Below are 26330 nucleotides of genomic sequence, written 5' to 3'. Positions count from 1 at the left end.
TCCCTCCCACTCCCTGTGCGCCAGCCCGCTGTTCTTAAAATACTCACCCGGCTCCCTCGCTGGCTGGCGCCGCTTCCTGTCCTGGCCGCACCTTCTACTGTATGAGCGGTCACGTGGGGCCGCCGATTACAGTCATGAATATGCGGCTCCACCTCCCATAGGGGTGGAGCCGCATATTCATTACTGTAAATGAGCGGCCCCACGTGACCGCTCGTACAGTAGAAGGTGCGGCCAGGACAGGAAGCAGCTGCCAGCAAGGGAGCCGGGTGAGTATTTTAAGAACAGCGGGCGGGCGCACAGGGGGTGAGAGGGGGGTGGGGACATGGATCTTTATTTTAAACACGAGAAACAAAAAAAAAAAAAAAAAAAAAAGATATATTCATATCTTCTCTACAGCAAACGCTGCTGCAGAGAAGATATGAATGGCGGCTTCAGCACAAGTGGGGGGGACAGCGCTTACTGTAGCGCTGTCTCCTGCACGGCACACGGACTGCACACGGACAACGTCCATGTGCGGTTCATGTTTTACACGGACCCATTGACTTTAATGGGTCCGTGTAATCCGTGTGCTCCCATGAACACTGACATGTCTCCGTGTTTGGCACACGGAGACACGGTCCGCAAAAAATCAATGACATCTGCACAGATGCATTGATTTCAATGTGTCTACGTGTGTCAGTGGCTCCGGTACGTGAGGAAACTGTCACCTCACGTACCGGAGCCACTGACGTGTGAAACCGGCCTAATGTAGAGTCGTAGAAAACACTAAGAGCCGCTATTTGCACCCTTAAAGTACTGGGCTTAAGAACTGCTTTAAAACCTGATTGTAAGAAGTCAAGGATTTTAGGAATATTGGGGTGATCAGTATCAACTGTCGCCTCTCCACAATAGCTGCAGAATTTTTTCCAAATTTTAGTATAGATGGAAGAAGTTACCGTTTTCCTACTTGCTTGTAGCGTGGAAATCACTTCATCCGACAAACCTTTTGCTTTCAGAACCTGGCGTTCAGGATCCACGCCGACAACCAAAGAGCTTCTGGATTCTGGTGGAAAATAGGTCCCTGATAAAGAAGGTCTCTCCTCCGAGGAAGAAAGGGAATGGGAACCAACTCCTCCTTGGCCAGAACGGTACTACAATAAGGACTCTGGCTCTGTCTTCTGCAATTTTCCTGAGAATTCTTGGTATTAACGCAAGAGGAGGGAATGCTCCATGACTGGGAAAATGCATCGATCCCGGCTGGGTTGTCTTGAGGGTTCAGTGAGTAAAAGGTGTTAACCTTCGCATTCTGTCTGGCTGCAAAGAGGTCTATGACCGGATTTCCCCAATGATGGCATAAGTCTGAAAATACTTCGTTGTTCAATTCCCATTCGGTCGACAAGACTGTCTTCCTGCTTAGGAAGTCCGCCATCTGGTTTCTGGTACCTTCTAGATGAACTGCCGAAACCGAGAGAACTCTCTTCTCTGCCCACTTGAAGATATGCTCTGCCAGGTTCTGCAGAGCCAAGTGCCTCGGACCACCCTGGTGACGAAGAAAATCTACTGCTGTTGTGTTGTCCGATAGCACTTTCACGTGTTTGTTTTCCACCCAGGACTGGGCAGAGGATAGAACTTTCCAGACTGCGAGTAGCTCCCTGTAATTCGAGGACTACTTGCTGTCTTTCCGACTCCACAGACCCTGGTAATATCTTCCCTGGATATGTCCTCCCCAGCCTTGCATCGGTGGTAATTACGACTTCGGGCGAATGAATCTAAGCCACCCCTTTCTTCAGATTTTTGGGATTTGTCCACCAGCGTAAGGAGGTCTTTACTCGAGGTGACAGATGAAACACTTTGTCCAATGACCCTTGTCTTCTGTCCCAGGAGACGAGAATCACTTGCTGAAGCCGTCGGAAGTGAAACTGACTTCAATTTATGCAAGGTATGCAGGACATCATCAGTCCCAGGACCTTCATGGCTTCCCTGATGGATACTCTGTTCTTCGTGAACTGACGGACAGTTTATTATGCCGGATAATTTACCTTCTGGTAAAAAAGACATTCTTACACTTGAGTCTAGTATGACTCCTAGAAACTTTATTCTCTGTTTGGGTACTAGATCGGATTTTGTCCAATTTACGATCCATCCCAAATTCTGCAGTGTGGAGATCAAACACTAACAGTCGGTCCTGTGCTGATTTACCGTGTCTGCTATTACCAGGAAGTCATCCAAATAAGGGACAACTTATGTCCTGATTCCTTAGGTAGGCCACTACCTCTATCATAATTTTTGTAAAGACCCTTGGGGCTGAGGCTAGGCCGAACGGTAGACAGCAAAACTGAAAATGGAAGATCCTGCCTTCTTTTTCTACCGCAAACCTGAGATATTTCTGGTGGCCTGGGTAAATTGGGACGTGGTAGAACGCACTCTTTAAATCTAGAGTGCACATTACCACTCCTTTCCCTAAGAGGGGAATCGTGGATTTTATAGATTCCATTTTAAATCTCTTGTATTTTACCCATGTGTTTAGATGTTTGAGATTTATGATTGTTCTTGATTCTCCGGAGGGCTTTATTATGGAAAACAGACTTGAATAAAACCCCTGTCCTATTTCTTGGGGAGGCACCGGAATGATTGCAGCCGTTTTTAGAAGATCCTGAATGTCTACCCACATGGGAGAGGTTGAGACAAGGTAGGAGCTGGATATCAGGAATTTTTGTGGGGGAGACAAGGAGAACTTTATCCTGTATCCCTGAGAGATCAGTTGTAGGACCCACGGGCTTGTGGTAATCTCCTGCAAACCCTCCAGGAACCTGGTCAGGTGCCCCCCTACTCTGATGGCGTCATTTCCTGTGGTATCCCGAGGTTGAACCTGAAAAGGTGGACTCTTTACCTTTGGTTCTATTATCCCTTCCTTTTGGATAGCTCCACCTCCCTTGCTTCCCTTTCCCCTATAGTCAGTTCTCTGGTTAAAACGGGGCCTACGAAAGGGCCTAAATTTTTTGCACTCATCCTCCGGAAACCCATTCTTTTCGTCTGAAGCCTTCTCTAAAATATTGTCCAGAACTGGACCAAAAACTCTTCCACCTGAAAATGGGTTAGCACAAAGCTTATTTTTAGAATGCATATCCCCCCGACCAGTTTTTGAGCCAGATGGCTCTTCTGGCTGCGTTTGATAAGGACTGACTCCTGGCCGTGAACCTCACTGATTCTGCAGAAGTGTCTGCAAGAAAATCTGTTATCATTTTTAGAAGGGGTAGGGATTTCAGTAGAGAAACTCTAGGGGTTTTGGATGATATTTGATCTACCAAATCATCAAACCACACGTGCATAGATTGCGCCACTGATGTTGCCGCTATATTTGCACGTATCACAGCTGCTGAACTCTCCCAGGTTCTTTTCAAGAGACCATCTGCCTTCCTATCCATAGGTTCCTTTAGGTTAGAAGAGTCTTCAAAAGGAATGGCAGTTCTCTTGGAGACTCGGGCTAAAGGAATGTCTATTTTGGGAATGTCCTCCCAATCCTTGACCTCTTCCGAATCAAAAGGAAGGTGAAGTTTAAAGTCTTTGGGAATAGTCAGACGTTTCTCTGCCTCCTCCCACTCTTCTAGAATCATAGACCGTATATGAGAGTTCACATGGAAAACTTTAGAGGTCTGAGTACGTAACCCACCAAACATTTCATCCTGAACTGAACAAGATGTTGGAAGTTCTTCAACCTGCATGGTGCGCCTCACTGCACCTAGTAACTCGTCCATGTCCACAGAAGAGAATAAATACCTCTTCACTCTTTCTGGAGGATCTCTATACTCATCCTCCTCCAGATCAGATTCGGACAAAACTCCTTCAGAAGAGGAGTCCGATTCTCTCATCCTCTTCCTGGATAGACTTTCAGGCTGCGTGGGTTGAGGGACAACAAGGCCAGACACTGACACCTGCACCTCCTCTCTGATAATAGTCCTCATACTCGACATAAGAGAGGCCTGTTCTTCTCCCACGATGCGATTAGTGCATGCCTCACAAAGGGGTTTTTGCCATAAGTCTTTCAGCCGTATAAAACAAATAGGACACTTCCTATTTTTCCCCGATTTTTTAACTTCTTTTTTCTCCGTAGAAGTACAGGTGCTCTATGAAACAGAAGTGACCCCGTCTCAGATAACTGCACACTGGTAGGTGGGTGGTGGGAATTTAGTGATAACCCCTTCATAGGGTACTCACATGCCCCTGGCTCTCTGTGTCCAACCTGGCAGAATCCTCCATGTCTGGAATGCTCTTTACTCAGCGGAGACGTCACCCCAAAACCCCCTTTACCTTATATGCCTTTAGAAGAGGAATCCCTCGTTGGAGCGCTTCAGCCGTGCTCACCGACATGCCCCGGAAACAGCTGCCGTGCGGAGGAGACGTCGCCCCACCCACCGCTGACCGCAACCTGGAAGTGCTACGCCAGGTTGTAGCGTGCGGTCTCAGTAATGGCCGCTGCTGCAGACTTCGCTCCGGGACCGCATGCAGAGAGGAGCTTCCCGGACACGGGGCGGTGTGCCTGGTCGAGAGCCCCGCTAAGGAGGAAGCGACCGGTTAACCCAGGAGCAGCGCTGCACTGGGTAAGCGGAGGGACCCTGTGTCGGGTTTCAGCATGCGGAGGTCTTGAGGTGGGAAGGATAATTAGGGCCGAAACCCCCCGCTCCACACCCTCCGAACGGAGCCTGCCGGCGTTACTCTCGTCGTTCCTATCCAGAGTGGGACAGGAAAAACACTGATGGTTGGTAGGGGGAGGGTCCTTTCATACTCTCGTGGTTTCCTGTCCCACTATGGATAAGAAGGACAACCTCAATGGTGCTGTCAGGTGGATGACCTGGAAAATCCTGTTACCGGTAAATAACTAAGACTTTATCGATCACCCATGACAGCACCGCAAGAGAATTTCAGAGAAAGTAAAAATTCAGGAAGGGACCACAGCCTGGAGTACCCTTCTTTCAAAGGTGAGGTGAAGAGAAACCCATATCCAGCCTATAATGCTTATAGAAAGTGGAAGGAGAAGACCAGGTTGCTGCCTTACAGATCTGCTCAATTGAGACATCCGATCTCTCCACTCAGGAGCTTGAAACGGCCTTTGTAGAGTAAAGGTACAGTCACACTCAGCAACTTTGCAACGAGAACGACAACAATCAGTGACGTTGCAGCGTCCTGGATAGCGATCTCGTTGTGTTTGACACGCAGCAGCGATCTGGATCCCGCTGTGCCATCGCTGGTTGGAGCTAGAAGTCCAGAACTTTATTTTGTCGTCAGGTCGGCGTGTATCGTCATGCTTGACATCAAAAGCAACGACGCCAGCAACGTTTTACATGGAGCTAACAACCAGCGAGAACGATAAATGAGTCGCCGTTACGTCACTGGATCGCTCCTGCATCGTTCTGGAGTTGTTGTTTGACGTCTCTACAGCGGCCTAAACAGCGACGCTCCAGCGATCTAGTTTAGGTCGGCTCGTTGTCTATATCGCTGCAGCGTTGCTGAGTGTAACGGTACCTTAAGCCTTCAGACCTCCAGCTACCTTGCAACTTGCAGAATAATGTAAGAAATGGCCTCCCTAATCCACCGAGCAATTGTGTAATTTGAAGCTTTAAGCCCCTTCCTGGGTCCTTGGAAGGACACAAAAAAAGAACTATCCTTCCACGAGTTAGTAATAGACAGGTATTTTAGTAGACATCTGCTAGCATCTAGTGTATGAAGCTTTTCTTCCTCTTGTAATCTATGAAACTGGGACGCTACTTTAGGTAGGCAGGATGGATCAGGTTTCAAAATTACCGTGTGTTCCAGAAACTGTGTGAACAGTGGAATTCTTTAAACGGCCTGAATTTTACTGACCCTTCGAGCAGATGTTATTTCTACCAGGAGGGCTATTTAAGGGAAAAAAAATTTGACAGATGCTAAATTTGATGCTCCAATGGTAACTCTGTTATGGCTACTAAGACTAGGTTTAAGTCTCACGGCACTACTCTTTTTTTTTTTTTAAGATGGGCCTGGATCTAAATAAAGCCCTAATAAATCTAGATACCCAATAATTCTGTGCTAGATTACAGTTACGCTCTCAGAGCTTGTCAGCCGCAGTCAAATAGTTGAGATATGTGCAAAAAATGTTGCTTCTTTATTCATGTATACAAACATCACCAGGTGCTTTTCAGAAATATAGTGGCTGCGGACAACAAGGTTAACGTTTCGACCAGGAATTGTCTTTATCAAAACCTCACTTGTGCAAGGAAGATAAATGAAGGGCAAGAAGCATGTGGGAAGTGAGTCCCAGTAGGGCAGCTTTAGTCAGGGTTTGGAGAGAGCGTGTCCGCCTTATTGGTTTGGACCCGTAGAAGCACCTGTGTGTGCGAAACGGCCGTCGTCCGTGCTCCTATACCGCACCCTCATATGTACCTGATGTCCTGATGGATGTAATTTTCATCTTTCTCCATTAAAGATCACAATCTTCACAGCAAATTCGGGGTGAGTGCCGCATTAGTTTCTTCTCTTTTACTGTATGTCAGTTTGAACTTTCATGGAACTAAGAAGGAATCTACCCCCCGGGGACCTTCTCTGGGATTCAGAGAACAGAAATTTTTTACCTTCTTGTTCAACCTGGTGACAAAGAAGTTTATGTCCAGATGGCCCCACATCTGCACTACCTGGCTGAAGATGGACTGGTAACTCCCACTCTCCTTGCCTTAGTTGATTGCGGGTTAAAAAGTCCGCTCTGATGTTTTCTTTTTCTCTGTGAAGAGCAGTCAATGATAGGAGATTACTTTCCGCTAGATGGTATAAGTGATCTGTCACCTCTATTAAGGGTCTGGATTGTGTTCTCTCTGTTGGTCTATATTGGCCACCGTCACCTGATAGTAGCAGAGGATCCTGACATGAAGACCCTGTTCGGACACAAGGCATCTTCTTACTGTCAACTCAACTGCAAGCAATTCCTTCAAGTTTGCTGAAAAACATACTTCGTCCACTGACCAAATCCTCTGGATTACTAAGTCTTCTAAATGAGTCCCCAAAGCCCTGGGGCTCACATCCATGGTGACCACCCGTGACATCTCATTTACCCAGTGAACCCACCTGGACAGATTAGTGAAATCCAGACAACAAAGTAGGAACTGTATTGATGACTTGGATAGCATCATATTTCCTTCCAGGTGCCCTCTAAAGAAAATGTTGTTTCTTAACACATCCCATTTTAAGGCTCTAGTATGAAACTGGGCAAACAGGACTGCGAGGATGCAAGTGGTCAGAGAACCTAGAAGGGACATAGCACTTCTAAAGGTGCCTTCACACAACGATTTTGTTAATGATATCGTTGCTTTTTGTGACGTAGCAACGATATTATTAGGGTGGTTTCACACTTGCGTTTTTGTCTGCAGCGTTTTTTACAAAAAAAACGCATGCGTTTTTTCCCCCTATATTTAACATTGAAAACACATGCGTTTTTAGGTGTATGCGTTTGCACGCGTTTGTGAACGCATGCGTTTTTTAACTGCATGCGTTCATTTTCTAAAATGCAACTTGTAGTATTTTGAGGGGTGTTTTTTTTTACCAAAAAAACGCATGCGTTTACATGCGTTTTTTTGGGGACAAAAAATGCATTGGAGTCAATGGGGACGCATGCGTTTTTTTGGACATGCGTTTGCATGCGTTTTTTTGGGCAAGATTGAATTAACTGTAGATAAGGTTGTCTAGACACTGATAAGCCTCCCCCATAGCAGCAGGGTTATAAAAGGAAGGTTGGGGGAAGTTTCTGGTCACTTCCCATCAGACTCCAAAGAAGACAGCACCCTGCCCGGACGCATTGTTGGACAAGACACAGAGCAATGTGAGTATATCCTAGCCAATGCATTCATTTTCAATTTTTTGGATCTACATGTCCTAATTTCTTCTATTTTTTCTTTCAACACGCATCAGAATGTCTTCTCCGGTTTCTTCGTCTGATGAGGAGTTCCAGCCACGGCAATCAGAAGTGGATCACGTGAGCGAGGTAATTTTTTTGTCCGTCAGCTTGGTAAGTATTGACTGTCACATCGACACATGAGGCAATTTTTTTTTTTTAATTTTATAGAGCACTTCAACTGAGGGACAGAGAGGTACTGAGCAGCGGAGTCAAGGTCCAGGTGGAAGACGGCAGCGGGTATGTATACCAGGCAGACTGTCCTCATTGTAATATTCTTTTAACTTCCTTTCTGTACCCTGTTTTTCTTTACATTTTTCTTGTATCATCCTTTTCTGAAAGTTGTCTTTCATATTCCTGCCCTTTCTCATCTTCGTGTCTTATTTTTTCCAAATGTGGTTGAGCAAACTTAAATGATTTTCTTTTAATTTTAGGTTTCACAACGGGGGGACGACCGGATTGACAATGACCTGCTGATCAGTCTGGTCCAGGAGCGAGTCCCGTTGTGGGACAGCTGTTGTGAATTCTGTGGCTGAGTTTACTTCTGTGGTCACAAGTGGTATTGCAGTCTCTGGGCTTCCTCCCTCAGGTGTTTTGGTGAGCTCGTTGGCTGCCTTGCTATTTAGCTCCACCTGAGTCTGTCTTCCTTGCTCCTTGTCAATGTTCCAGTGTTGGATCTGAGCTACTGCATCTTTCCTTGGGCCTGCTGCTCTGCTAGATAAGTGCTTCTAGTTTGTTTTCTGTTTTTTCTGTCCAGCTTGCTATTAACTTTTGCTGGAAGCTCTGAGAAGCAAAGGGGTGCACCGCCGTGCTGTTAGTTCGGCACGGTGGGTCTTTTTGCCCCTTTGCGTGGTTTTCGTTTTAGGGTTTTTTGTAGACTGCATAGTTCTCTTTGCTATCCTCGCTCTGTCTAGAATATCGGGCCTCACTTTGCTGAATCTATTTCATTCCTACGTTTGTCTTTTCATCTTGCTAACAGTCATTATATGTGGGGGGCTGCCTATTCCTTTGGGGTATTTCTCTGAGGTAAGTCAGGCTTGTATTTCTATCTTCAGGCTAGTCAGCTCCTCAGGCAGTGCCGAGTTGCATAGGTAGTGATAGGCGCAATCCACTGCTGCTTATAGTTGTGTGAGGATAGATCAGGTACTGCAGTCTACAGAGATTCCACGTCTCAGAGCTCGTCCTATTGTTTTTGGTTATTGCCAGATCTCTGTATGTGCGCTGATTACTGCACGCTGTGTTGCCTGATTGCCGGCCATAACAGACAGCCGGGATCAACAGCACGCCGTCAATAGTGTTCTCCGTCATTTGTGGAGTGAGGTGGCCCAAGCGTTGTGGGATGGCTGGGAGAATTCCCCGCCACGGGTCCGTAATGCATTTGGTAAGTATTGCACGGTAATGTGAAGCAACAGACCTTGGCCATGCTCTCTTGACTATGTGTGATGAAAGAAACTTTTCGTAGTTTCTATCATCACACACAGTCACGAGAGCACGGCCAAAAGTCCTTATTCTGACCATTATATTTTATTGTTATTTCACAGTGGACAAAGTAAGAACACGTTGGCGTTCCATGAAGGACCGCTTCAACAAGGACCTGCGTGCAGAGAAGAGTGTAGCTAGTGGTTCCGGAGCAAGGCACCGGCTCTACAAATATCACCGTGTGCTGGCCTTCCTGAGACCGTTCCTTCTCATGAGAACGTAAGTATTTCTCACATGCCTCCGGTTGTATTGCATTGACATAATCTGTCATTTTTAATTCCACAGGATGTACCGTCTTGTTATAGTTTGGTATTAATTTTCTGTTTTCTTTTTTCACAGCACACACTGCACGACTGTCGCCACAGGTTCTGAAGCGGTCCTTCAGCCGGCAGCCACGGACCCGTCCCAGCCATCCAGCAGCGCAGCACCAGGTGGGTCTTCCACACTCACTGAAGACCAGGGGGCTGGCCCATCAGGTCTTCCCCTTTCGCAGTCCTCTTTCGCTGCACCCATTTTTGCGGGCTCATCCCGGCAGCGACAGAGGGCTTCGGATAGGTCCCTCATGCCCAAGTTTTTGCACTTGAGCTCGGTTTTACACGAAGCTATCAAGGCTTTAGGTGACAGAATGGATGTGTCCCATAATCTCTTAAATTGCCGCATCCAGGATGTCGCCAAAAGCGTTGATCAAGTGAAAGCCGACCTCCAGAAGCCAGCTCATCATTTTTTTAATCAAATCGAACAGGGCATGTCGGAACACCTTAGCGCTGATCTCCAGCTGAGTGTGATGAAGGCCTGCAATGTTGCTTTTGTGCAGGCTATGCAGCAGAGTCAGAGTCGTAATGTGGCGGCATATCCAACTGTGCCGTCACTGTCACAAGTAAACACCATTCCTACCTCTGCTGCATACCACTGCACGGCCACCTCTATCCCCTCTACAGGTGTACTCCACTACAGCGCCAACACGATGACGAGTGCTGTTGGACATCCCACCGCCACCACCGTGACGACCTCTGCTCCGGCTTGGACCTCCTCCGCTGACACCGCGATGACTCAACCTTCCAGTGTGTCTCAAGCCCCTCATGTTTTAAGCCCCATCCCCGAACTTCCAGACCCTTCAAGTTTTCTTGCCCATTCTCCTGCCACCTCTGCCTCCTCCACGGTGAGCCAGGCTTCAGTTCTGAATACCCCCCAGTTACGTCACTCAACCCCAAGCCGGCGTGGTTCAACCCGGCGCGGTACCAAAAAATAAATTTGTTTTGTTTTTCCTCAATAAAAAAAAAGTTTATTTGCAACAATTATGTTTGGTTTATTGTGTCTTTCACCGCTCTCAATACACACCAATAAACTTCGTCACACACTTATTCTTTTGGCCTACACATATCTCCAGTAGTATAAAATACCAGACAACATCTATATGTGTTTCTTTAGTATACAGATATGAGTTGGCCAAAAAAATAGTAGTTATTTCCATACTCTTATTTTTAATTTTTAACTAGTGTAGTGTCACTGTACAAAGAGAAAATGGTGGCAATCAAGTTCAGAACTCAACTGAACCGGTCAGATGTCAAAATAGACACCTGACCTGTTTAGTTGATTACTGACTTGTATATTCACCATATTCTATATAGCACATTATGTGACAATGTTTGTCAAACTGATGGGACAATGGTTGGCACACGCTAACTATCTATCCTCACCTGGGCAGGTGTAAGAAATTTTGAATTCATGATCATGTATATGTTCATCATGAATTCATTATTTCTTACACTTGACGGGTATAGAGAGCGTGCCAGTCTTGACGCAATGACGTCAAGAAGATTACCAATAAATAAATTTAAATCTGGTTACATTATTATAAGTATGCGTGTTTATATCATTCTTTGTAAACCAAAATAAGGAGTGCAACAGAGGTCAATTATGATTAAAAAAATCTAATTATTACCTCATCAACTATCACCCACTCCTGGTTTTGGATTACAAATTATGATATACATATCTACTGCCCATCTTTGTTCAACCTTTTTTTAGAGAGGAAAAAGACAGGAGACCTGGTGAACACAAAAAAGTTTATTAATTAGAAAAATTTGTATCAGTATTTAATAATTGGTAAACATACAACAGGACATTTAAACAACATTGTCCTGCCATGAAACCCGTCCAATATCGGACACAAAATAGGCCGCAAATTGGTCCCGCATAAGACCAACGGCTGCAGTTGACCGCATCGGGTGATGCTGAAAATCTGGCAATGGGTGTGAAACTGGTTCATCAAGTTCAATGTGGGGTCGCTCCTTAGCCATTATATAATTGTGTAGAACCACACAGGCTTTGACCACCTCGTCCACTGTTTCCACTTTTAGATTGATGGCTGTTGCAAGAATGCGCCATTTAGCAACCAGAATGCCAAAGCTGCACTCTACGGTTCTTCTGGCCCTGGTCAGTCTGTAGTTGAATATTCTTCGAGTGTGGTCCAAGTCCCTACTAGAATATGGCTTCAGGGGATTTTCACACATCTGGAAGGCCTCATCCCCAACCATAACAAATGGCAGCGGTGGGCCTTGAGTGTTGGGGAGAGGCTGTGGAGGGGGAAAATTAAAATTGTTGCCATATACCCGACGGCCCATATCCGAGCTCTTGAAGGTCTGGGAATCATTGCCACGGCCAAAAGCTCCAATGTCCACGGCGATGAAGCGACACTCCGCATCCGCTATTGCCATGAACACTACCGAAAAATATTTTTTATAATTAAAAAACTCAGATCCGGTTCTGGCAGGTTTAACAATGCGGATGTGCTTCCCATCCACCGCCCCTAAACAGTTTGGAAAATCACACAAGTTCAAAAATGTTTTTGATATTTCCCGCCACATGTCCACGGTGGGTACGGGTATAAACTCCTCACGGAGTACATTCCATAACGCACGACAGGTGTCCACAACAATTCCGGACAGGGTTGAGATTCCAAGGCGGTATTGGAAGTGCAGGGAAGATAAACTCTCTCCTGTGGCCAGAAATCTAGAAGAAAAGGAAACAAAAAAAACATTTAAAATCGGCTCTTAATGGTGTTTTTCAATAAGAAAAAGGTTAAAAAAAACAACAAAAAATACATGTCATAACCAAAAAATTGGACTGTCATTGGTTTAGTTTTTGAACGTACCGTAATGTCACTAACAGACGTTCCTCGGGTGGAATTGCTCTACGGAGCCGTGTGTCCTGTCGCCGTATGGAACCTTCTACACGAGACAGTAAATCCCGGAAAGAATCTTGAGACATTCTGGTGTAATCCTGGAATTTCTCCGGGTTGGCATTCAGCTCCGCATAGAGCGTGTGATATGCTCCACGGGTCTCACGCACTTCAATGATGGGGTGCCTCCAAAAACGCCGACGCTGTCTCCTTCTCCATCTTTGGCGGTTTCGGTCTTGCTCCCAAGCAAAAACACAGGCAAGGAAAATCTTGAAGCTGAACTCCAGTTTGAAATAAAAGTTCTCCATTGAAAGATCCATCATGACACCGGAAACAGTAGCAAGCTCTGAAAATTTCTGTACCCCTAGGGTCTATATATTGAGTGCCAATCATGTACGCCCTCTCTATTCCCATTGGTTGTGTCTGGTAACCTTTTTTTTTTAATTATTTTTTTTTTTTTTTTTTAAATCCCCAAAAAAACGCAAACGCATGCAAAAACGCGTGTAAACGCTGCGTTTTTTTAACGCACGCGTTAAACGCGTGCGTCAAAAAAACGCAGCGTTTACATGCGTTTTTGTACCATGCGTTTTTTTAAAAAACGCATGCGTTCAAAAACGCAAGTGTGAAACCAGCCTTAACGAAATCGTTATGCGTGACAGCGACCAACGATCAGGCCCCTGCTGGGAGATCGTTGGTGGCTGGGAATGATCAGGACCTTTTTTTTGGTCGCTGATCACCCGCTGTCATCTCTGGATCGGCGTGTGTGACACCGATCCAGCGATGTGTTCACTGGTAACCAGGGTAAATATCGGGTTACTAAGCGCAGGGCCGCGCTTAGTAACCAGATGTTTACCCTGGTTACCATTGTAAAAGTAAAAAAAAACAAACAGTACATACTCACATTCCGGTGTCTGTCACGTCCCCCGGCGTCAGCTTCCCACCGTAATGTCACCGCTGTGCTCTGCTTTACGGCCGGCCGGTGCTGACACAGTGCAAGAAAGCTGACGCCGGGGGACGTGACAGACACCGGAATGTAAGTATGTACTGTTTGCTTTTTTTAACTTTTACAATGGTAACCAGGGTAAACATTGGGTTACTAAGCGCAGCCCTGCGCTTAGTAACCCGATGTTTACCCTGGTTACCCGGGGACTTCGGCATCGTTGGTCGCTGGAGAGTTGTATGTGTGACAGCTCTCCAGCGACCAAACAACGACCTAAACAGCGACGCTGCGTGGGGAACTTCAGAGCCCTTAACACATGGAGTTGGATGTTTTCTATTTTATCGCCCGGGTGACAACACTCCTGCACCTCTGAGTCCAGCAGAAGCCCCAGAAATTCCTGTACTTTTAGGGGCTCTAACCTTGATTTTTTTAATGTTCAATAGCCAGCCTAAGCATTCTAAAGTAGACATTACTCCTTCTAGCTGGGTGTGACGTCAGAGCAAGACGATAAGAGAGTGGACCCTCTGGGTCACGGTACTGACGCACCCGGGGGCGAGCGAACCCTGGGATGAAAACCCCTATACAGGGATAGTTGGGAGCAAGCCCGAGGGGGAAAAGTACCGTAACAGCTGGTGCCAAGAGGGACGGCTCTAAAGGGAGACAGGAGAGGGAGGATGGGAGAAGACAAACTGAACAGTGGGAAAATGGAAGCGGGAAAAAACAAGGAACGGATAACAGGAGGCAGGACAAAAACAATGGAGAAAGACAGGGGGTAAATAAGAGAAAAAGCCTGCAAGAGCAGACCAGGCAGGAACGGAAGGAAACCGAACCAAACGGGACCAGAAACAGTGTACTAACTGCACACAATAATCAGGCGCCTCCATTAAGGAGGAGACGCCTGATATAGCCAGAGAAAGTACCTGATAGGAGGACCAGAAGCACGGAAGGGGTTAAGAGGAAGAAGGAGCGCGCGCCCGCGTCCTAAGGCGCATGTGAGGAGCAGGCACAGGACGGGAGAAGGAGGAAGCGCGGACACCACGCCGGAACCCCCGAGCAGCAGGAGGAGGAACCGGGGAACCGGCGCAATGCTGAGAACGGCAAGCGGAGATGCCACGAGAGGAGCCGGCAGGAGCAGCGGCCGCAGTGCCAGGGAGAGCCGGTATGACACTGGGTAGTGCAATGATGGGCCGAACTGCCTACTACTAGAAAATCATCAAATACAGGACAATTAATACATTCTTTTCCTGGAGACGGGTCATGAACTCTGCCACCACTTTGGTAAAGACACGAGGGGCAACAGCAAGGCCAAAAGGGAGTGCTCTAAACTGGAAATGTCTTTTTTACTAAAACAAAGCAATGACTTATGGCATTTGCACTTTATCTCTTATCATAGACAAAACAACAATATTTTTCCTTTGGCTATGCAATTCTATGATAAAATATACTACATGTTAATTACTTATATTGGTCCTCCTTCTATAAGGTTAATTTACCGTGTGTAGCATCCTGAGTTTTTATCCTTTTTGTTCACGTGTATTTTTGGCGGATAACTTTCAGCATTGTTTTGCTACCCATGTTATCACCTGTTTCAAATAAACATTTGTTGTTACCATTACTTTGTGTTCGGGGACTACCTTGGTCGGTTTTCTTTTCCCCTTTCTTCTTAATTACAAAGAGAGGAGAGTAAAACTCCTTTCCTCCTTCTAACAAGGGAACCTTCAATAGGACTGCATACTGCACCAGCTCTGAGACTCTAAAGGTACCTTCACACATAACGATTTCGTTAACGATATCGTTGCTTTTTGTGACGTAGCAACGATATCGTTAACGAAATTGTTATGCGTGACAGCGACCAACGATCAGGCCCCTGCTGGGAGATCCAGTGGGAATGATCAGGACCTTTTTTTTGGTCACTGATCACCCGCTGTCATCGCTGGATCGGCGTGTGTGACGCCAATCCAGCGATGTGTTCACTGGTAACCAGGGTAAATATCGGGTTACTAAGCGCAGGGCCGTGCTTAGTAACCCGATGTTTACCCTGGTTACCATTGTAAAAGTTAAAAAAAAAAAAAAACAGTACATACTAACATTCCGGTGTCTGTCACGTCCCCCGGCGTCAGCTTCCCTGCACTGTGTCAGCGCCGGCCGGCAGTAAAGCAGAGCACAGCGGTGACGTCACCGCTCTGCTTTACGGCCGGCGCTGACACAGTGCAGGTAAGCTGACGCCGGGGGACGTGACAGACACCGGAATGTAAGTATGTAGTGTTTTTTTTTTTTTTAAACTTTTACAATGGTAACCAGGGTAAACATCGGGTTACTAAGCGCGGCCTTGCGCTTAGTAACCCGATGTTTACCCTGGTTACCCAGGGACTTCAGCATCGTTGGTCACTGAAGAGCTGTCTGTGTGACAGCTCTCCAGCGACCACACAACGACCTAAACAGCGACGCTGCAACGATCGGCATCGTTGTCTATATCGCTGCAGCGTCGCTAAATGTGACGGTACCTTTAAGCATGTTGTTCTGCTGTTTAAGACAGAGAGGGAGTTACCATGAACCTTCTTAGTGGGACTGGAACTCCATTTTTAGCCCAGATTCTATCAGGCTAAGAATTTACTTCCCACATACACTGTGTTCCAAATTATTATGCAAATTATATTTTTCTCTGATTTTCCTAAATGGTCGGTGCAAATGACAGTCAGTCTAATAAAAGTCATCACCCGTTAGATTATACATCGAATTTTATTGAAGAAACCTCCCAAAGATAACAGTATAATCTCCAAAATAAATAAAAACTCAAAATGCACTGTTCCAAATTATTAGGCACAGTATAATTTCTATACATTTGATATGCTTTAAAGAACTGAAAATGCTCATTTGTGGAATTTGCAGCATTAGGAGGTCACATTCACTGAACAAAACAGCTATTTAACTCCAAAACCTCCTAACAGGCCAAGTTACATGTTAACATAGGACCCCTTCTTTGATATCACCTTCACAATTCTTGCATTCATTGAACTTGTGAGTTTTTGGAGAGTTTCTGTTTCTGCTTGTATTTCTTTGCATAAAGTCAGAATAGCTTCCCAGAGCCACTGTTTTGATGAGCCACTGCCTCCCATCCTCATAGATCTTTTGCTTGATGATACCCCAAAGGTTCTCTGTACGGTTGAGGTCAGGGAAAGATGGTGTCCACGCCATGAATTTATCTCCTTTTATGCCCATAGCAGCCAATGACTCAGAGGTATTCTTTGCAGCATAAGATGGTGCATTGTCATGCATGAAGATGATTTTGCTCCTGAAGGCACGTTTCTGCTTTTTAGACTATGGACGAAAGTTGTCAGTCAGAAACGCTATTTACTTTACAGAGGTCATTTTCACATCTTCAGGGACCTTAAAGCGTCCTACCAGCTGTTTCCCCATGATTGTGGCCCAAAATGTGACTCCTCCACCTAATTGCTGACGTCGCCGCCTTGTTGGGACATGGTGGCTGTTACAGAACCCCCAGCACCAAGAATATGTTATGCAGTATATATTATGTATAATAGGTTCCATGTGAAATGCATCAGTCCACAGGCTGCGCCCCTGGGCAGAGAGGACACGATATCCCCCTTCTGTCCTCCAACAGCTTTGTAATTCCCACAGTAAATATCAGCAGGCTCCGGCCCCCTGCGGCTATTGTAATGTATGTCTGGCCTGCTTTTTCTATTGGCCTGCCCTGTGTATCTGTGTTATATATTCTGTGTGCTGTGAATAAAGTGTGTTCTTTTAGACTGGAAATACGTGGAGTAGCAGTCAGCTTTTATACGCTCTCACGTAATCAAGGAATTCCAGCCAGCGTCCTTCATTCAGAATACAGCAAAAGCAGAGTGGACCTTCTGAAACACGGGGGGTGCTGAAAGAGGTACTACAGCACAGTAGACCCCGTTACAGTGGCAATCCACCAACCATCCACTACTCCATCCATCTGGACCATCCAGGGTTGCTTGACACTCATCAGTAAACAAGACTATTTGGAAATTAGTGTTCATGTATGTCTGGGCCCACTTTGAACATTTCTGCTTCTGAACACTGTTTACGGGTGGCTGAATATTAGGTTTATGCACCACAGAAAGCCTTTGAAGGATCCTACATCTTGAGGTTCGAGGGACTCCAGAGGCACCAGCAGCTTCAAATAACTGTTTGCTGCTTTGTAATGGTATTTTGGCAGCTGCTCTCTTAATCCCATGAATTTGTCTGGCAGAAACCTTCCTCATTATGCCTTTATCTGCATGAACTCTGTCTGTGCTCTGTTTCAGTCACAAATCTCTTCACAGTATGATGACTACTCTTTAAGTTTTCATGGAATAGCTAATCTTTTCATACCTTGTCCAAGGCATTGCACTATTTAATGCTTGTCAGCAGCAGAGAGATCCTTTTTAGTTCCCATATTACTTGAAACCTGCGGCCTGCTTAATAATGTTGAACATAATTTTTAAGTAGTTTTCCTTTAATTAGAATCACCTGGAAAACTAATTATCACGTGTTTAAGATTGATTTTAGTGATCCATTGAGCCCTGAGACACAATACCATCCATGAGATTATTTGAAAAACAAAACAATTAAATCTTTATGACACTTAAATCCAATTTGCATAATAATTTGGAACACAGTGTATACTTGATTATAAGCCAAATTTTTCCGCACATTTTTTATGCTGAAAAAGCCCCTTTCAGCTTATACTCGAGTGAGGGTCCTACTTACAAAATTTTTCGGACTATAAGACAGAGGGAGAGAGGCAGCGGTGGATCAGCGGGTGACAGGAGGCAGGAGCCGGCTGCTACAGCAAGCACCTGTGCCTGCAGCTCAAAAGAAATGAATATTCACTGCTTTCCACGCCCATGGGAGTGGAGAGCAGTGATTATTCATTTCTTTTCAATAGCAAACATGCTGTTAGCTGCAGCAGACGGCTTCCTGGAGCTGCAGGGCTCTGAAATGTGCCCGCTACTTAAGGGAATGAACACCTATTTTGGTCTAAACAATTTTCTGAACCGATCTTTTGGACTTAGACTGGACTATCCCCATAGTGGTCCTAACTGCCTTTACAAGTTAATCTGTTCTATAGGGAAACAGAAATGACCTGTGTTATTATCTGAAGAGAAGGAGGCTGACCAGGGGGATTCAGAGGTGTGATCATCCTAATCTGAAACACTAGACACATCTGACCCCGGAGGACCTAGCCCCTTTATCCTTCTTCCCCTTATGGGCCTCTTCCTGGGAAAGGGATTTTAGGGACTTCTAGCTTCCACCCTGATGATCTTAAGTTGGTCTATACAAGACTGACACAGTATTTTCAGGTAGGAGTCAGGCAAAAGATTTCTGCAAAGTGTACACTCCTTATGCCTAGGCTTTGCTGTACACTTCTTTCCCTGGCAATAAAAATGACAAAAAGGGACAGGCTACATCAATGACTGAACTTTCACAAAGATCACATACCAGTGTGAGGCATTCAAATGGTATTAAATTATGAAGAGCCACTTCTCAGCCAAAAAACCATCTCGAGAGGTTGAAGACTCATTCACTCTGCTGGAGCTCATCTGACTGGATCTGCCACTGCCTGCAGAACTCCGTCTCTCACCCACACGGCCATCGCCTTTTCTGATACAGGGATGCCGCAGCTCCACTTGACGATGGGGCTTCCCAACAAGTTGTTGCTGCTGCTCAAGTGCATCCATTCTCCTGGAGGGAACAACGGGCAAGGAAGAGCTGATCCATGCTCCGGGGGTTTCTTAAATGCTGGAGCAGAACTACTGACCACCCCTTCAGCTTCCAGTACCCCCGGATGTTCTGGGTGAGCAGGTTGATCACATGGCCTGTGCGTCATCCAGAAGCAACCCGATCACATCATCCAGGCGTGCCCCGGTCGTGACATCTGGGCAGTTACGTCACCTGGACGCTTTGGTACCTCCCACCCCAAGTTTCCTCAAACATGCCAGCGGCATTCCGGAACATTGCAAATGTCGCTGTCTTCTTTCCAGGGGCGCGTGCCAGCACCCGAAAAACCAAGCCAGAGCAAGCTATCCCTACTTTGGATACTGCTCACCTGCACCCCCACACAAACGTGAAAGTCCCCCAGGTTCAACTGTGGTGCTTCCAGAGACCCAGCACCGACCGAGGCAGGGAAAATACCGCTGCCTGAACCAACCGGCCATGCCTGGGAAAACGGTTAACCATCTTCTGGTATGTCTGCAAGAGGTTCACCCGTCAAGAATAGGAAACCAACTGATGCACGGGAGAGGTGCCGCCCTTTTATGCCTGTAGGTTTCTTGAAGGGCAGATCCTCTCTCATGGTGCTGTCATGGGTGATCGATAAAATTAGCAATAATTTTTGTAGCAAAAAAAGAACAATGCATAACACACGGGTCTCACCTGTACAATGTAAAGACAGGGGCAATGCTGCGCTCCTCCTCCTATACTTATCCCAATTACATTTTGGGAGTCTTTCTTAAGCGATACTGTGCCTGGGACTGTGGGTATCCCACTGAAATAAAAATGGGGAGTGATGAGGTGGATACATTATATACTGTACTCGCACAAAACAGACAGGGGGATCATTTTACCGTTCTACATTTTACACACAGTATAGTCCTCTACACGTTCGGATAGGTGCTTGCAAGATGATGGCCACATACTATGATTAAAAATTACATTACCACTTCTTGATGGACAATTCTTGATTAATTGCTTTTATGTTTTCCTCCCCTGCTTCCAAGAGCCATATCTTTTTTATATTTCCATCCACACAGCTGTACGAAGACTTGCTTTTTGCAGGATGGCTTGTAGTTTTGAAACACACCATTCATTTTTTTACCATGTAATGCATTAAAAAATGTGAAAAAGTGCAGTGAAATTTTGATAAAGTTTTTTTTGTTTTACAGTGTTTGGGGTAACTGTGACCTCACAGCATGATTTTTCAGATAAGCAAAAATAGAGATACCAAATTTGCTATTTATTTTTAAGTTGACAAAAAAAATAAAAGAAGTGGTATCATTTTCTGAGGCCTGTAAGTTTTTACCGTTTTTTTTTGAGTGGTGAACTGACATTTTCATTAACATCATTTTGGGGTACATGCAATGTTTTGATCTTTTTTGTTGCCTTTTTATTTTAGGGTGGAGTTTCAACCCCCTTAAAAAAACAACTAACAAAAAACCCTGCAATTCTACAGTATTTTTTTCTTTTCGTAGTGATGTCAATTCTTTCTATATTTTGATATACTAAACGTTAACAGATTCAGCAAACCAGATATCTATCCTTATTTTTTTATTCTCCTTTTTCAATGTAGAGGCTGGTAATAGGGTGAGGAAGGCTTATTCAGAGCAGAAACACACTGTTTTTTTTAAAAGTTCATGATGTTAGTGAACTTTCGTAAAAACAGAGAAAAAGAAAATATGCGGCACTCACCCTTCTTTTGCTGTATATTCGTGCTCTTTATTGGAATAAAATTGTAGCATGTTCATACATCCATTAGGACATCAGGTATACAGGAGGGTGCGGGAGTGGAGAGAGGATGACGGCCGTTTCGCACAGTGAGTGCTTCGACGGGTCCAGGTGGATATTATTATTATTATTATTATCATTATTATTACTATTAAACAATGACGATGCATATGTGATATTGTTGTAATCGGACTGACATGGAACCATGTTTACATCTTGTTACGGAATCACTCAGCACCCAGAATATGTTGTGCAGTTATATGTATGTATAATAGGTTCCATGTGAGATGCATGTCCCTAATGCATCAGCCCACAGGCTGCGCCCTGGGCAGAGGGGACACGATATTCCCCTTTTGTCCTCCCCCCACCTTTGTAATTCCCACAGTAAATATCGGCAGGCTCCGGCCACATGCGGCTATTGTAATGTATGTCTGGCCTGCCGCTTTTCTATTGGCCTGCCCTCTGTATCTGTGTGATATATTCTGTGTCCTGTGAGTAAAGTTTTGTCAGACTGGAAATATGTGGAGAAGCAGTGATCTTTTATATGCACCCATGTAACCAAGCAATTCCAGCCAGCGCCCTTCATTCAGACTCCAGCCAAAACAGAGTGGACCTCCGAAAACACGGGGTGGCACTGAAAGAGGTACCCCATCTTGGTAGATCCCGTTACACTGGTGGCAGATAGCGGGATATGATACCCCTTCTACAGGAGGAAAGGAATGAATAGAAAACAACTACCAGAAGTTAAAGAGGACTACATTAAAACATCTGGTGGAAGCCCGAGGGTTGATCCCCAGCAACAAAACAAAAGCGGATTTGATAGCAGCCATCATGGAACACGACAGCAGCGACCCCCAATGTGAACGTGGAGGAGACTGAATTCCAGAGGGAGGTAAAGAACATACTGGCGTTCTATGGCCCAAACCCTGAAGTAGAGATCATACGAGAGGTGATGGCTGATGTGCGTACTGATCTGAAGGAAGAGATGGCCGAGCGGACCAGGATAGAGCTAGCCAAGATGGCAGAGCGGCAAAAAGTAGAACTGGCCAAGATGGATATGGCAGAGCGGAGAGTCAGCGAGCAGGGGGAGCTCTGGCCTTCAACCAGGTACCTACAACAGTAAGCCACAAAAAGATCCAGTATAATGCCTTCCGACAGTTGGGGGAGGCAGAGGAAGACATTGATGGCTTTCTGCAGGACTTTGAGCGTCAGTGCGCCCTTCATCAAGTGAAGCCAGAGGAACGGGTTCAGATTCTGGCCAGCAAGCTGACAGGCCGGGCAGCGGACGCCTATCGCACGATACCTAATGAGGACTGTATGGACTATGAGCGGATCAAAGAAGTGATCTTGGCCCGGTATGCGCTGACAACAGAGGCATACCTTCAAAAGTTCAGCGGACTTATAAAACGCCTAACCGATACCTACGCTGAATGGGCCTGTAAATCACGGTCACTGCTACAGTGGGTACAAGGGAGCCAAGCAACCCACTAAGGAGGACGTCCTCCAGCTCTTCTTGTTAGAATGATTCTTTAATGGACTAACCCCCGAGACACAGGAATGGCTCTGGGACAGGCGGCCAATGACTCTTGAGGAAGCCGCTCGTCTGGCCGATGAACATCATGATGCCAGGAGGCCTCAGTTGTCCGGATCAAAGATGGTCACTAGGGGTCCGCCCATGGACCTGGAGGGCCCCAAACCACCGAAGATTGTAGAGGGACCAGCTAGAAACCCGGCCTACCACAGTCCCCCTGGGGCGCGATGCCACACCTGCCGTCAGCTGGGCCACCTGCAAAGACAATGTCCCAACCGGACTCAGCATACCCAGTGGCCAAAGGCGGGAACAGCTACCTTCAGCCAGGCTGCTGCACACTGCTACCAAGGCGAAGCTGACATTGGGGGTTACGACTAACTAAGGGGTGGAAGAGATGGAGGAAGTGCTGCATGAAGTAGACCCCGTGCAGGCAGCCCTGGCAGATAATCGACAACAGCATCGACAGGTCGTGTAGGTTAATGGGAAACGTATGCAGGGACTAAGAGATTCCAGGGCAACTTTGACCCTTGTGAAGCCTCATCTCGTCCGGGACCAAGAGAAGACGGACCGGACAGTGGCAGTCCGTGTAGCAGGGGGAGCTATACATCGACTGCCCACTGCCAGGATTCACATGAACTGGGGAGTCGGGGATGGCCTTGTTGAGGTTGGCTTGATGGAGGATTTGCCTGCAGACGTCTTGCTGGGAAATGACTTGGGGCCCATGTTGTCTGCCTTCTCGGTTGCCCCTCTGGCTGAGACATACTCTGTGGCCACCCGGAGACAAGCTCGAGCTGCGGAGGCGGAATCACACTCAGAGGAGGCCCAGCCCTACACGTATTCCCATAGCCAGACACATTTCTTGGGCCACCCCAGATGAATTTAAGAGGGAGTTACTTGAGGATCCTTCATTGGAGGGATATCGTGGGAAGGCACAGGAGGGGAGAGGGGTACTGGAAGGGGAACAGTTTATATGGAAGCAGGGACTCCTCTACCGGATCACAGAGCAGCACCACACAGGGATAAACCCCACTATAAAATGACAGCTGGTAGTTCCCAAGAAGTATAGGCAGGAGTTACTGCGAATCTCTCATGACATACCCTTGGCCAGGCACTTCGGACTCAGTCGCACCAGGCATCGTCTGACACAAAACTTCTTTTAGCTGGGGGTAACCTATGATGTTCGTCAGTACTGCCAGACCTGTGACAGTTGCCAGCGCATTGGCAAGAAGGGAGATCGAGGCAAAGCCAAATTACGTCCCCTCCCCATTGTGGAGGAACCAGTTAGCCGAGTAGCGGTCGATCTGATAGGGCCGTTAGCCAAACCCAGTCCGTCAGGAAAAGGTATATATTGACAGTGGTAGATTATGCCACACGGTATCCAGAGGCGGTTGCGTTACCCAACATACTGGCAGAGACGGTAGCGGCCGCCCTGCTCCAGGTTTTCTCACGGGTTGGATTTCCCCGGGAGATTATCTCGGACCAGGGTACCCAGTTTACAGCAGAGGTGACCAACCATCTGTGGAAGCTGTGCGGCGTAAAGTCCATTAGAAGCGCCCGCAAACCAATGGGTTGTGTGAACGCTTTAAGGGGACGTTAAAACAACTCATTGGGACTTTTACCAGGACCTACAGGGACTGGGAGAAATTCTTGCCACACCTCCTGTTTGCCTATCGGGAGGTGCCCCAAGAATCCACGGGGTTCTCCCCGTTCGAGCTGGTATACGGGAGACAGGTAAGGGGACCCCTAGACTTAGTGCTAGAGCATTGGGAAGGGGAGGGCCTCATAGAAGGGGTACCTAATGTACCCTATGTGCTGGAATTCCGGGACCGCCTACAGGAGCTGACCCAGGCTGTACGTGAGAACATGCAGGTGACCCAGCGACGCCAGCGCGTATGGTACGATCGGAGGGCCAGGGAGCGCACCTTGGAAATAGGACAGAAGGTCCTGGTGTTAGAGCCCACTAGGCAGAACAAGTTCCAAGCTGCATGGCAGGGGCCCTACCAGGTAGTGGGAAAAAATGATAATTACTTATGGGTAATTTGATTTTCCAGATCCATGACAGCACCGGTGCATGAGAGATGGTCCCGCCCCCAAGAACAGGAAACCTGCAGAGGAGATAAAAGATGGGGGCGGCACCACTCTCCTCAGTTTGCTTACAGAGAATGTAAGGTAACCGCTTTGTTAGTCTTAGGCCTATATTAATCTCTGAAGACTATTTATTTATTACTATATTACGTGGTTATTACCCCATCTTACGTATGTATGTATGCATATATGTATATATATATTTTTTTTTGTGAGTCACACAACCATCACCAAGATAGGGCGGGAATTAGAGCGGTGCTGTCATGGATCTGGAAAATCAAATTACCCGTCAGTAATTATCATTTTTTCCCTTCCCCATGACAGCACCGGTACATGAGAGGAAGAAATAGAAAGAACCTCTAGGGTGGGATAACGGCAGATAGCACTTTTCTCCCGAAGGCGAGATTTGATAGCCCCAGATTTAATCTATAATGGCGGAAGAAAGTAGAGGGTGAAGACCATACTGCTGCATTACAAATTTGCTCTATAAACGCATTTGCCCTTTCTGCCCAAGATGTGGAAATAGCTCTAGTAGAGTGGGCTGTAACACCAGGTGGAGGAACCTGCCCCGAAGAGGAATAGGAAAGTGATATAGCCATACGGAGCCACCGTGCAATGGTTGATTTTGTGGCCTTTTTTCCCCTGTTTGTCCCCTGAAAGGAGATAAAAAGGGCTGAAGACTGTCGCCATGGATTTGTTACTTCTATATATTGAAGTAGGCAACGTCTGACGTACAAGCAATGAAAGGTTTCTTCTCCCTGGGATTTCGGGTTAGCACAAAATGAGGGCAACACTATTTCCTGGTCTCTGTGGAATTTTGAGTTGGCCTTTGGTAAAAAGGCTGGATCAGATTTTATGATCACCCTATCCTCCAAAATTGTAGTATACGGAGGGTCTATAGATATAGCCTGGAGCTCACTAATGTGTCTGGCAGAGGTAAGGGCAATCAGGAGAACAGTTTTTAAAGTTAGCGCTTTTATTGATATGGAGGAAAGAGGCTCGAAGGGAGAAGTGGTTAAAGCATTTAAAACTAAATTTAGATCCCAGAGAGCGACCTTTGGACGAGGTTTGAATGGTCTGGCTGTAAAGGAGGCCCGAATTAACCTATACACCCAGGGGTGATCAGCCAATTTTTGGTCAAATAGAGCGCCAAGCGCCGAGACTTGCACTTTTAGGGTGCTGGTAGATCATCCTCTCTCCAGACCCTTTTGGAGAAACTCTAGGATTTCTGATATCGGAACTTTCTGAACGGTATTTGTTATACTTCGGCCTGAAAATTCTAAAAAATTTTCCCATACTTTTTGATATTTATCCACTGTGATCTTCTTTCTGCTGGACATCAGAGTGGTAACTAACTGGTCCGAGAATCCCTTCGCTAGCAGCAGTCCCCTCTCAAGTTCCAAGCAGTGAGGTGTAGACTGTGAACTTGAGGATGTGTTACTGGACCCTGGTGTAGCAGGTCTGGAACATCTGGAAGGATCCAGGGGTCCGAGATGGACATACGTCTGAGCCAAGTGAACCAAGCTCTCTTTGGCCAGAAGGGTGCAATCAAGATTATGCGTGCTTTCTCTTCTCGGATCTTCTTCATGACTGTAGGGATTAATGGAATTGGGGGGAACGCATAGGCTAGTTGGAACCCCCATTGGTGTAGTAACGCATCTACCCCCTCCGGGTTCTCTTTTGGGTTCAGAGAGTAGAACCTTTCTACCTTTCGGTTCTGCTTTGTGGAAAAAAGATCCACTTGAGGAAG

At 46.3% G+C, this 26330-nt stretch overlaps 2 protein-coding genes across 2 annotated transcripts in view; both read right to left on the bottom strand.

Moving 5' to 3' along the window:
* PICK1 (protein interacting with PRKCA 1) overlaps positions 1–26330 on the bottom strand; it is a 168843-nt gene that overhangs the window by 92680 nt on the left and 49833 nt on the right. Inside the window, exon 3 of the mRNA XM_069737099.1 lies at positions 19897–20008. Within this exon, the coding sequence (XP_069593200.1) occupies positions 19897–20008 (112 nt within the window). The remainder of the gene's footprint in view (positions 1–19896; positions 20009–26330) is intronic.
* LOC138647126 (uncharacterized) lies at positions 11484–12975 on the bottom strand. The gene is made up of 2 exons (XM_069735930.1): positions 12528–12975; positions 11484–12385 (listed from the first exon to the last, which is right to left on the bottom strand). The coding sequence occupies exons 1-2, from the start codon at positions 12875–12877 to the stop codon at positions 11500–11502; spliced, it is 1236 nt and encodes a 411-aa protein (XP_069592031.1). The 5' UTR covers positions 12878–12975; the 3' UTR covers positions 11484–11499.

This window comes from Ranitomeya imitator, chromosome 8, assembly GCF_032444005.1.
Source record: "Ranitomeya imitator isolate aRanImi1 chromosome 8, aRanImi1.pri, whole genome shotgun sequence".
NCBI lineage: Eukaryota > Metazoa > Chordata > Amphibia > Anura > Dendrobatidae > Ranitomeya > Ranitomeya imitator.
Note: the sequence above shows the minus strand (reverse complement) of the source record. Positions and strands in the feature narration are given on the sequence as shown.